This window comes from Microcaecilia unicolor, chromosome 1, assembly GCF_901765095.1.
Source record: "Microcaecilia unicolor chromosome 1, aMicUni1.1, whole genome shotgun sequence".
Classification (NCBI taxonomy): Eukaryota; Metazoa; Chordata; class Amphibia; order Gymnophiona; family Siphonopidae; genus Microcaecilia; species Microcaecilia unicolor.
Window position 1 is genome coordinate 422,416,087 of NC_044031.1, and position 12,638 is coordinate 422,428,724.

The 12,638-nt window shown below is 41.9% G+C and overlaps 1 protein-coding gene across 1 annotated transcript in view; it reads left to right on the forward strand.

Annotated features, from left to right (window-relative positions):
• The window catches only part of LOC115456829 (1,25-dihydroxyvitamin D(3) 24-hydroxylase, mitochondrial-like), a 66,207-nt gene extending 54,460 nt beyond the window's left edge, over positions 1 to 11,747 (forward strand). The window contains exons 8-11 of the mRNA XM_030186188.1: positions 4,720 to 4,886; positions 4,980 to 5,058; positions 7,283 to 7,480; positions 11,721 to 11,747. Of these exons, the coding sequence (XP_030042048.1) occupies positions 4,720 to 4,886; positions 4,980 to 5,058; positions 7,283 to 7,480; positions 11,721 to 11,747 (471 nt within the window). The remainder of the gene's footprint in view (positions 1 to 4,719; positions 4,887 to 4,979; positions 5,059 to 7,282; positions 7,481 to 11,720) is intronic.
• Positions 11,748 to 12,638: the final 891 nt, after the last annotated feature.

The window sequence follows — 12,638 nt, forward strand, 5'->3', positions numbered from 1 at the left end:
AAAAAATAAAATTATTGTTGTCTTCATCAATCAAACATAAATAACAGTCCAGTTCATTAACAGGCTTCAAAGTAGAAAGTGACATGGGGACAGTTTGTCCCCATCCTCATGGGCTATGTCCCCATCTCTGCCCTGTCCCCATCCCAATCCTCATGGGCTCTGTCTCCATCCCCATCACCATGGTTAACGTGGGTCCCTGTCCCCGTATCATTCTCTAATAAGAACATAAGAATAGCCATACTGGGTCAGATCATTTTAACAATAAAATTGACATAGCCGGAAAGAGTGGGCATCTCTGTTGCAGCCACTAAAGGACCTGCTGCATCAGAGTAGATCACTCTGAGTAGATTTCTGATCTAAGAGGAATTTCACTCAAGTAGGACTTTTCTGTGTGTGTTTAAATCACATGTCCTGTGCTTACTGCAGCTGGGATACATTTTTGACAGTGTTAAGCAGTTTAGCAAGAGAGTAAGCCTGATGGCCAAAATGGTCTTTATCTGCTATCATTTATGAAATAAACAACATTTTTGAATGGAAATAATGTATAAAACATACATAGAGCTGGTGTAAGTGATCATGCTAAAATTCTGGAATACATATGTAATTTATGGTAGTCAATAAGTTATATGTATAAATGTGAATCCTGCCCAGACTCTGCCAATATGGATGTTGATCTGCAAAATATGCACAATGTAGATATATGTGTACTTACAGAATAGAACCTAGGAAGAATTTTGGTATTTATGTGTGTATGTTCACATATATATGCTTGAATGCCATTATAATAATCATTTACTTATATATTTGGTGTATAAATGTTAGTAGTCTTTTTATAGAAATGCCCCGTATACTCCATTTCTTTCTCTACGGTGACTTTTGTAACCCCTAACTTCCCAAACAAAACACAATAAATTATCTTGAAAATGAAAATTCTGAAAATTACTTTATTATAATCTAAAACAAAGCACACATAATTTAAATTGAACTTGTTGGCAGATGTGGTAACAGCAGTTAGCGTATCTGGGTTTAAAAAAGGTTTGGACAAGTTCTTGGAGGAAAAAGTCCATAGTCTGTTATTGAGACAGACAAGGGGGAAGCCACTGCTTGCTCTGGGATTGGTAGCATGGAATGTTGCTACTGTTTGGATTTCTGTCAGGCACTTGTGACCTTGATTAGGCAATGTTGGATACAGGATACTGGGCTGGGTGGACCATTGGTCTGACCCAGTATGGCTATTCTTATATTCTTATGACAAAGGGTAGTAGTAAATGGAGCTCATTGAAAAAAGGGATGTTACCAGTCATGTGCTGCAAGGTTTGGCTCTTGGGTCAGTTCTTTTAAACATTTTTGTAAGCAAAATTGTACAGTGCTACGTAAGTCTAGTAGCGCTATAGAAATGTTTAGTAGTAGTATTAGTACTAGTAGCAATATTGAAGAAGGGCTTTCTGGTAAGGCTTGCCTCTTTGTTGATGATACCAAAATCTGCAATAGGGAAGACACCCATGATGGTATGGATAACATGATGAAGGAACTAGCAAAGCTTGAAGAATAGTCTAGAATTTGGCAGCTAAGTTTTAATGCTAAGAAATTCAGAGTCATGCATTTCAGCTGCATAAAACCAAACAAACGGTAGAGTTTAGGGGGTGAAAAACTTTTATGCACTAAAGAGGGGTGTGATTGTATGTGATGATCTTAAGGTGGCCAAACAGGTAGAAAAGGTGATAGTGAAAGCTAAAAGGATACTTGGGTGCATAGGGAGAGGAATGGCCAGTAGGGGAAAGGAGGTTATGATGCCCCTGTACAATTCTGGAGATCACACAATCAAAAAGATATGAACAGGATAGGGTCAGTCCAGAAGTCGGCTATTAAAATGGTCAGTGGTCTTCATCATAAAGCATGTGAAGACAGACTTCAAGATCTCAATATGCCAGTTATCCACCCACAATAGGCCACTGCCTGCAGTTGAATGAGTTTTTAATTTTCTGAGGATTGTCTTATAGAGGGCTTTGTTAAATGTCTTCTGAAAATCAAATATATTATAATAATCAACTGTCTCAATTTGAACCACAACAAAATCCAATACATTGGTAAGGCAAGTCTTCCTTTTGTTAAACCCATGCAGACACATTCCCATTAAGCTGCATCTATGTATAGGATCAGGAATTTTGTTTTATATAATAGTTTCTACCATTTTATCCAGAACCTATATAAGGTTCACAGGACTAATTATTTAACATTTAACTTGTACATTTATAGAAATGCACTGCAAAATTGCCAATGAATATTAAAAGTTTTGAAGAAGAATTTTTAACTCTTGCCAGATAATCTACTTCTCAGTGACCAAAGAGAACCATAGCGGGGTTTAAAAATGGTTTGGATGGCTTCTTAAAGGAAAAGTCCATAGACCATTATTAAAATGGATTTGGGGAAAATCCACTGCTTATTTCTGGGATAAGCAGCATAAATTGTTTTATACTTTTTGGGGGGATCTTGCCAGGTATTTGTGACCTGGATTGGCCACTGTTGGAAACAGTATGCTGGGCTCGATGGACCTTTGGTCTTTCCCTGTATGGCAATACTTATGTACTTATATACTTATATGTACTAAATAGTTCTACTGCATTACCACACTTAACATACCTTAGCATGCGTTATTTACTACAGGTCCTGTTTTAGGCAGCGGAACCTATTTGGTATTAACACAACTATTGTCATTTCTGCTAACTAATATAGCATACTTTTTAGTAATTTTGGCCTATAGTTTATTGTGGAATCCTTTTACTAAGCTCCGATGTGGATACCGTGCGGGTAGTGTGCGCCAAATTGACCCTACCACTGGGGTAGCACGGGTACCCTTACTACCTTCTAAATAGGTAGTGGTAAGGGCTCCGGCAATAAATAACCATGCACTAATTTTAATATTAGCAAACCACCATTTACTGTCCCTGACATCTCCAGCTGGGTAGCACTTTTTTAGGGTGGTGGATACATGGAATGCCCTCCCGCGGAAGGTGGTGGAGATGAAAATGGCAATGGAATTCAAACATACATGGGACAGACACAAAGGAGGAGGAATGGATCCATGGAATCTTAGCGGACATTGGGTGGAAACACCGGTAATTGGGAAGCAAAACCAGTACTGGGCAGACTTCTACGGTCTGTGCCCTGATCATGACTGAATGGACATGGATCTGTTGGAGTGTAAATTTTAAAGGGCTCAATGTTAACTTCAGAACTTTTGGTACAAGAACAGTGCTGAGCAGACTTCTATGGTCTGTGCCCTGAAAATGGCAAGGAGAAATCAAACTTGGGTATACATATAAAGTATTGAATACCAAATATAATGAGTTTATCTTGTTGGGCAGACTGGATGGACCGTATAGGTCTTTATCTGCCATCATTTACTATGTTACTATGGGGCTCATTTTCAAAAGAGAAAAACGTCCAAAAAGTGACATGTCTGCATTTGGACGTTTATCTCACAAAAACGTCCAAATCAGTATTTTCGAAACCTCTTTTTAGATGCTTTTCTCTGAAGTCCATCAGAAGGATGTCTAAATCTCAAGGGGGCATTCCAGGGGCGTGTTCAAGGCGGGACTTGGGTGTTCCTAAAACTTAGACATCTTTCAGCCATAATGGAACAAAACAAAAACGTCCAGGACTAAAACTTAGACGTTTTGAGCTAGACCTGGTTTTATTATGAATAAGGCACAAAAAGGTGCCCCAAGTGACCACTGGAGGGAATCAGAGATGACCTCCCCTTACACTCCCTGTGGTCACTAACCCATTCCCATCCCAAAAAGTGTGATTACAGCCTCTATGCCAGCATCAGATGTCATACTCAGGTCCATTACAGCAGCATGCAGGTCCCTGGAGTAGTTTAGTAGTAGGTGCAGTGCACTTCAGACAGGTGGACCCAGGCTCCTACCTCCCCCTACCTTTTACACTTATGGAGGAAACTGTGAGCCCTCCAAAACTCACCAGAAACCCAGTGTACCCACATGTAGATGACCCCTTCACCTGTAAGGGCTATGGTAGTGGTGTACAGTTGGGGGTAGTGGGTTTGGGATGGGTTTTGGGGGGCTCAGCATACAAGATAAGGGAGCAATGGTCAGATGTGTACCTGGGAGCAGTTTATGAAGCCCACTGCAGTGCCCCCTAGGGTGCCCTATTGCTGTCCTGGGATGTCAGGGGGACCAGGCTACTAAAAATGCTGGCTCCTCCTACGTCCCAATGGCTTGATTTTGGACATTTTGCACTTGGATGTTTTTTGTTCGAAAATGCCCCCCCCCCAAAAAAAAAAACCCCATCCAAATCACAAAATGTCCATAGTATTTTCGAACACAAAAGATAGACATCTATCTTTTTCAAAAATGACCTTCTTTCCTGTTCCGAATTTGGACGTTTTGGTAAAATGTCCAAATTCTGATTTAGATGTTCTATCGAAAATGCCCCTCCATGTTACTATCATGTTATTTTAAAAAAGTTTTTTTTCCCACCACGTAAAAAATGACCCATCACATACCAATTTCACATGCCAAAACTAGCACAGGCCACTTTTTACCACAGCCTAGTAAAAGGGCCCCTATATGCTTACACAAAAAAAGTTTTTTTTCTGCTACTATTTTATATGTACAATTGTGAGCTCAATTTAATTTCATTTAAATATTAAGCTTAAATCATGATCATAAAGGTGCTTTACTATGTTTTCTTCGTCAGACTGCAAATGCATTAATGTGGGCCATCTTCAATCTTTCACAAAACTACAATGCACAAGAGAAGCTTTATGAAGAAATTCAGAACACTTTGCTACCAGGAGATCTTCCGACCTCACAGTCCTTGAAACAGATGCCATATCTCAGGTCATGTTTGAAGGAATCAATGAGGTAATTTTCATTCCGCTAGAAATGCATATTAGCCTCTTAAACTGTGAAATAAAGAGATGCTTGTTTAAATCAAATAATTCCATATTTCCCTAGGCTAACACCTACTGTTCCATTCACAAGTAGAACAATGGAAGAAGACACCAACGTGGGAGGATTTCTTCTTCCTCAGGGTGTAAGTCATATTGTCCTTTCCCAAAGTTATTCAGTTTATTGCTCCACAAAAGGCTCCTTTTACCAAGTGGCATTAAGCACTAGTGTGTGCTTACCGTAGCTTACCATGGGGCATGCTCAGGTTCCTGTGATAAGTTGCACGTTAGTAAGTGCACACTGAAATCATTTTTACCACATAGGCGGTGTGTCTGGGGGGGGAGGGGAGGAGAGTGGGCATTTCTGTGGTAATCAGTTAGTATAGCTACATTGCCACACGCTAACTGATTAGTGTCTGATTAGCTCATGAGTCCTTAGCACCTACAAAATAGGTAATGGTAAGGGCTAACACACTAATCTTTTTTGAAGGCCACATGTTAATAGCAACATTAGCATGTGGCCAGAAATACAAAAATGTGAAAATCAGCCATTTTACTGGCACTAAGGCCACTTTTTAGCGTTGCTATGTAAATGGGCCCCCAAAGGAAACTAATGTCCTGGGCTTTCTGAGTGGCAGGTCCGAAGTTATGGAATGCATTACCAGGGCATATTCATTTTTGTTCTGCACTGCAGTTATTTAGAAGAGTTTTGAAGATGCATTTGTATGTACAGGCTTTCGTTCATTCCTGAGACTTAATTAGGTAGTGTTCCAGCTCAGGTTTCTCTATATGATGTTTAAAATGTATTTTTGTTTGATCTGTTTTGTATGTTTTGAGCTATTATGTATGTTTTTATCATATAAGCTGCTTAGGTATAGGCAGGATATAATTTTTTAAATAAATAATATATGAAATAAATAAATTACTCCTACCTAAGCCACAAGGTGTGGACTCAAATAGGCACTTCTGACAATAACCGTTTTTCTTGACTATGTACTCAATGATTTTATTCAGTATTCTTTTGTGGTTTGCTTATCCAGAAGGACAATTTTTAAACTTGATCCATAAAAGAGCTTCAGATCTACTACTGATTAAGTGAGTGGCTTTTGCCCTTAAGATCCATGAACGCATAACAACTATAAACCAGGTTACTTAGTACAAATTGTTATGAGGGACATGTAAAATGGTTCCACAATCCTAATCAACTAGAAATAGTATATGTTTATATGTGGAGGTAAAAAAAAAAAAAAGACCCTAAATTGTCAAAAGAATATCAGGAGAAAATCTCAGAGTAGTAACTCACCCAAGCAGAGTGCTAACCCTAAGGTAAAAGCTACTCTTAGAGTTTTCTCAATCACTGAAATTTTTGTTTTTAATTTTTTTTTATTTTTATATAAGCACATTGTGCTCCAATATATCACGAATGTGCTCTCACATAAAACATACATTAGAAACAGTGAAAAAATTAGTAGAAAATTGGACAATGAAATTAACCTATCTCGACTTTTACAATATTTTCCCAGTTTTTACAATACTTACAGAACCTACAACATTTTTCATGTCCCCCACATCTATGAAGGGCACTCACTTACAAAGAATAAACTACTCAACATCACACAAAAATGTTTATATCAATAGAAAATCAATGGAATATCAATCAAAATAGATTAAATGCTTAAGAGCTTAATAACAAAATTGCACTTATCTTAAGGCTCTCGGGTGAACACACTACACCCAGCAGCCTTTGCAAAGTGATACTATTTCTCCTGGTTCTTCTTAGAAATAGCGTCACTTTATAATTCACTTTACAATGGCTGCCGAGTGTAGTGTTCACCTGACAGCCTTAAGATATGTGCAATTTTGTTGATACTAGATTTTTTTTATTGTGGAGTGGTGTGTTTGTGATTTTTTATGTTTGCACATGTTTGTTTGACAGTTGTTTGGACAATTGTTTTTGGTTTTAGGTGGGAATTGTCCTCCACGGTGTGGTGGGAATTGGCTCAGCAGGAATTTTCCTAGGTGGGAAATGTCCAGATGGGAATTGGGGGGGGGGAAACTGACCGGTGGGAACTGTCCAGTTGGGAACTGACCTAGAACCCTACTGTACATGAGTAATCAATGACGCGTTCCAAATTCCACTCAACTTATGCTCTCAAACACATCTACAAGTGGATCATATAAAGTGCAAGTCTTCTTAACATCACACATACATCTATGTTCATAATCCATAGGGTAATAGGGTAATTTTGAAAAAATAGAATTTATGCATGAAAAATAATTTATAAACTTAACCCTATAGTAACAATTTCACTGCTTCTATGATGCACTTAATATTTTTTGCCAATAATTACTTGTTTTGGTTTAATGTAGACAATTGTAATGATAAACTTTCATGCAATAACCTGGAATGAAGATTTTTATACTGATGCCAAGAAATTTAAACCTGAAAGATGGCTTCAGGATAAACACACATTAAACCCTTTTGCAAGCACTCCATTTGGCATTGGAAGACGAATGTGCGTTGGAAGGCGTCTAGCAGAACTTCAGCTGCAATTAGCCCTGTGTTGGGTAAGATGCATTGTGCTTTATTGGATGTTGATGTACTCAGTTGTTCTTGATTTTAAATTAATAAATAATGAAAAGTCAGTCTTCCATTGATTCCATTTTTAATATCACTTTTTTTGCTCCCATATTAAAACTATTAATCCTATATTAGATTATTTTCTTATTACAATGCATTACATATCAGGATTAGCTAGGTGTGACAGAATACTAATTGTGTCCTGTCCTAGGCTGCCACCGGTTAATCCCAACACTCAGAAAGCATAGACTGAAAGACTAACAGGCTTATTTTCGAAAGAGAAGGGCGCCCATATTTCGACACAAATCGGAAGATGGGCGTCCTTTTCACAGGGTCACCCAAATCGGCATAATCGAAAGCCGATTTTGGGCGTCCTCAACTGCTTTCCGTCGCGGGGATGACCAAAGTTCACGGGGACGTGTCGGAAGTATACGAAGGCGGGACTGGGGTGTGCTTAACACATGGGCGTCCTTGGCTGATAATGGAAAAAAGAAGGGCATCCCTGACGAACACTTGCAGGCATATTTTCAAAGCACTTAGCCTTCCAAAGTTCCCTAGGTTTCAATGGAACTTTGGAAGGCTAAGTGCTTTGAAAATATGCCTCCAGATGACCACCGTAGGGAATTGGGGATGACCTCCCCTTACTCCCCCAGTGGTCACTAACCCCCTCCCACCCTGAAAAATGTTTAAAAAAATGTTTTGCCAGCCTCTATGCCAGCCTCAAATGTCAAACCCAGCTCCATGACAGCAGTATGCAGGTCTCTGGAGCAGTTTTAGTGGGTACTGCAGTGCACTTCAGGCAGGCGGACCCAGGCCCATCCCCCCCTACCTGTTACACTTGTGGTGGTAAATGTGAGTCCTCCAAAACCCACTGTACCCACATCTAAGTGCACGCTTCACCCCTTAGGGCTATGGTAGTGGTGTACAGTTGTGGGTAGTGGGTTTTGGGGGGCTCAGCACCCAAGGTAAGGGAACTATGCACCTGGGAGCAATTTGTGAAGTCTACTGCAGTGCCCCCTAGGGTGCTCGGTTGGTGTCCTGGTATGTGAGGGGGACCAGTGCACTACAAATTCTGGCTCCTCCCATGACCAAAGGGCTTGGATTTGGTCGTTTTTGAGATGGGCGTCCTTGGTTTCCATTATGGCCGAAAACCGGGGACGACCATCTCTAAGGTCGACCATCTCAACATTTAGGTCGACCATCTCTAAGGTCAACCTAAATGTTGAGATTTGGGTGTCCCCAACCGTATTATCGAAACGAAAGATGGACGCCCATCTTGTTTCGATAATACGGGTTTCCCTGCCCCTTCATGGAGCTGTCCTGCTAGGACGGCCCCAGGAAATCTTGGGCGCCCCATTCGATTATGCCCCTCCATGTGACCAAAAGGCACCCTAAATGACCAAATGATCAATGGATCGATTATGGCATTACACCCCTTACTCCCCCACTGTAGGTTTTCCCCAGACAAATCTTTCTTTCCAGGAAGAGGAGGGGCAGTGAGATTAGACAGACTTGTTAGTGGCCAGACAGGACAATGAAGGGACTAAGGAATGGTTTTTAGGTGGACAGACGGGGGGGGGGGGGGGGAGGGAATGAGGATCCTGCAAAGAAGGGCCATTTACTTTACCAGTGCTGACTAAAGAAGGTGTTGTGAGACTTCAACTGTCCCTTCCCCACCGCCTCCTTTTACAGGCCACAGCGCTATCACCAATCATAAGCAACACTGCTCCAGAACCTGAGCTCGACCAATCACTGGTGCAGTGCAGTACAGCCCAGCCCATCTTCTGCCGGAAACTCGGACAACAAATCAGACTCTACAAAACCACCTGAATGCCTGACATTCACCTGAAAAAGAGGACATATCCAGGGAAACTTGGATGTATGGTAATCCTACCCTGTGCTTGCCTAGATAGCTGACTACTCATGCAGTTCACATTACATGAGCAGTCAGCTCTCTAGGCAGGCACAGGGGTGGTTGTGTGTGTGTGGGAGAACAGTCCAATATGTAGCCGTTCACTTTCTCCTTCAGGTTGATTTCAGTGGGGAAGAGAGAAAGAGAGTGAACAGCACAGTTGCTGCCTGCCTGTGGCTGTATAAAGCAGAAAGCTGGGCAAGGTGACTGCATCATGTGTGTGTGTGTTTATATGTGTGTGGAGGGGGGTTGGTGGGGGTGCAGGGAATCAGGGGTGGGGATCATTTTATTTTTGTGTCCCCTTTTTTTGTCTCCACAAATATGATAACCCTACCCCAGTGGTCACTGACTCCCCTCCCACCCCTCAAGGATGTGAAAGAAACAGTACATACCAATCTTTATAACAGCTTCAGATCTCATATCTAGTCTTATTAGAGCAGCAAGCAGGTCCCTGGAGTAACCTAGTGGTCGGTGCAATGGACTATAGAGAAGGGGATCCAGGCCCGTATCCCACTCTAAATGTTACACTTGTGGTGGAAAGTGTGAGTCCTCCAAAACTCACTAAAAACCTACTGTACCTACATATAGGTGGCACCTGCAAGCATAAGGGTTACTGTAGTGGTGTACAGTTGGTACAGTAGGGTTTTGATGGGTTTTGGAGGGCTCACCATACAATATAAAGAGGTTAAAGGTGAGATGTGTGTCTGGGAGCTTTTATGTGAAGTCCACTGCTGTGGCCCCTAGAGTGCCCCACAGCTCTGCTGGGATGTCTGTGTGGCTAGTCTACTAAGAATGCTGGGACCCACAATATATCCCAAAGGCTTGATTTTGTGCATTTTAGGAGCAAACACACTCCCCCCTGATATTCAGCTGGTAACAGGCAGCATTTTTTAAATGCTTACTTTCTCAGGCTAAATTAGCCCCCAGTATTCAGTGCCAGTGCCAGGACATGACCCAATCCTCAACCCTGGGGTCTAAATGTGGGTGGTCTGGGCTTATGTAGGCCCAGCCAATATTACGCCAGGGCCACATAAGAGAGTTATGTAGGTGCCGACACTGTATATATGACAAGCACCTATACAACTATTTTTGTTGCTAAAACCCTCCTGATCCCCCTCCTAGCCTCTCTAATACCTCTTCCCTCCTTCCTCTCAAGTCATGATGCATTTAGTCCCTGCCCTCCCCCCGAATGAAACCCCCCACCCCTGATGTTTAGGTAGGCCCTCTGGACCTACCTGTCTCACTGGAGGTCTAGTGAGAGTCCTTGGGGGCAGCAGTACAGCCCCTTGCTCCTACCCTGTCACTGGTTTTATTTCAAGAGGTCACGGTAGTTCGCTGTACTACATGAGCTACGCAAGCTGCCAGGAGAGGTCACAGCAGCCAATTGGACAGGCAGCCACAAGGGGACAGGAGCAAGGGAACTGTGCTCCTGCCCCCTATGATCCTCACTGGACCACAAGGGAGACAGGTAGGTCCAGGGGGGCCTACTTAGTTATCGTGGGGTGGGGGCAGGGGGTTTGTTGGGGGGAGAGGAGGGACTTACAGAGCATCACAGCCAGGGTGATAGGTGGGGGTATCAGAGAGGCTGGGAGGGGTACCAATAATGGAAACCGAGGATGCCCATCTCAGAAATGACCAAATCCAAGCCATTTGGTCGTGGGAGGAGCCAGCATTCATAGTGTACTGGTCCCCCTCACATGCCAGGACACCAACCGGGCACCCTAGGGGGCACTGCAGTGGACTTCAGAAAAAGCTCCCAGGTGCATAGCTCTCTTACCTTGTGTGCTTGAGCCCCCCAACCCCCCCCCCCCAAAACCCACTCCCCACAACTGTACACCACTACCATAGTGCACACTAAAAATTGCTACCGTGCCTATGTAAAACAAAAACCCTTAGTCATGATTGAAATAGGTCTAACCAAACATATCTTAATTTTGGCCCTGGATATTTTCATTTTATTCCATTATTGCTTTTGATGCCACCATTGTCCCACACCAAACATGCCCCTAACACACCGCCTTGAAATTTGGATGAACTGTGGAGCAAAACATCTAAAATTGTGGTGTTGAAAATTGCAACTTGGACTTTGTTTTGCGAGAAAAATGTACTTCTGCCACCTTATGATGTTTTTTGGACATTTTTGAAAATGAGTTCCATAGTATTTTAAAGCATCCCAACTTAAACACTGCACACCTTCTATAGGTACCCAAAGCAAACTTTGCAAAAAGTGGATAGCAGAATCAAATTTACTTGCTTGGTGCAACATTCTGCAGTGTTTGAAACTGAGTCATAAGGTGTTTTTGTTTTGTTTTTAGCAACTTTTAAAGAGCACATTACTGTAGGAGTGGCCTAGTGGTTAGAGCACTGGTCTTGATATCCAGAAGTGGCTGGTTCAAATTTCACTGTTACTCTTTGTGATATTGTGTAAGTCACTTAACTCTCCATTGCTTCAGGTACAAACTTAGATCGTGTGCCCTCTGGGGATAGAGAAATACTCAGTGTACCTGAATGTAACTCACCTTGAGCTACTACTGAAAAAGGTGTGAGCAAAATCCAAACAAAATACAGTGAAGTATGAAAAGAACATAAGACTAGACAATAATTCTGGACTGGTCAACCAGAAAAAAAAAAACTACAGAAGTGATTTAGTTGTTATAAAGGGGCATTTTCAATATAACACCCAAATGGGGAAATATACATCTATCGGAGAACAGCTAAAAACCAAAGTCCATAATGAAAGAACAAAATAAACATTTTCTGGTATTCAAAAATACCCAAAATAAATGTTTTGCAAAAAACACGTATTAAATTGTCATAGTGTTCGGTGATAGACATTTCCGGAAATTGAAAATACGCCACGCAAAACGTCCATCAGTGGTACTGGTCCCTACGTCAAAAAACATCCACGTCAATGGCAGAACATTCCTTCCAAATGCAAAATGTCCATATATAGCTCTGCACGTTCCTCAGTGTCCATAGACATGTCTCTGAGAAGAGAACCAAATTATACTGTTGAGGAAACAGAGCTCCTGGTGCTGTTGTGCCTGAGGCACAGGAGATACAGCTTTAAGCAGCAGCACCACCTGCCCCCACAGAATGTCTCCATGAGGGCATAGAGAACAATCAAAGCCATCCTGGGAAAGTGAGTATGCAGCATTGTTCCCCAGGATCACAGTACCACTCATGTGCAAGCACCATACATAGGCAGGGTCAAATGCACTGAGGGGACCTCA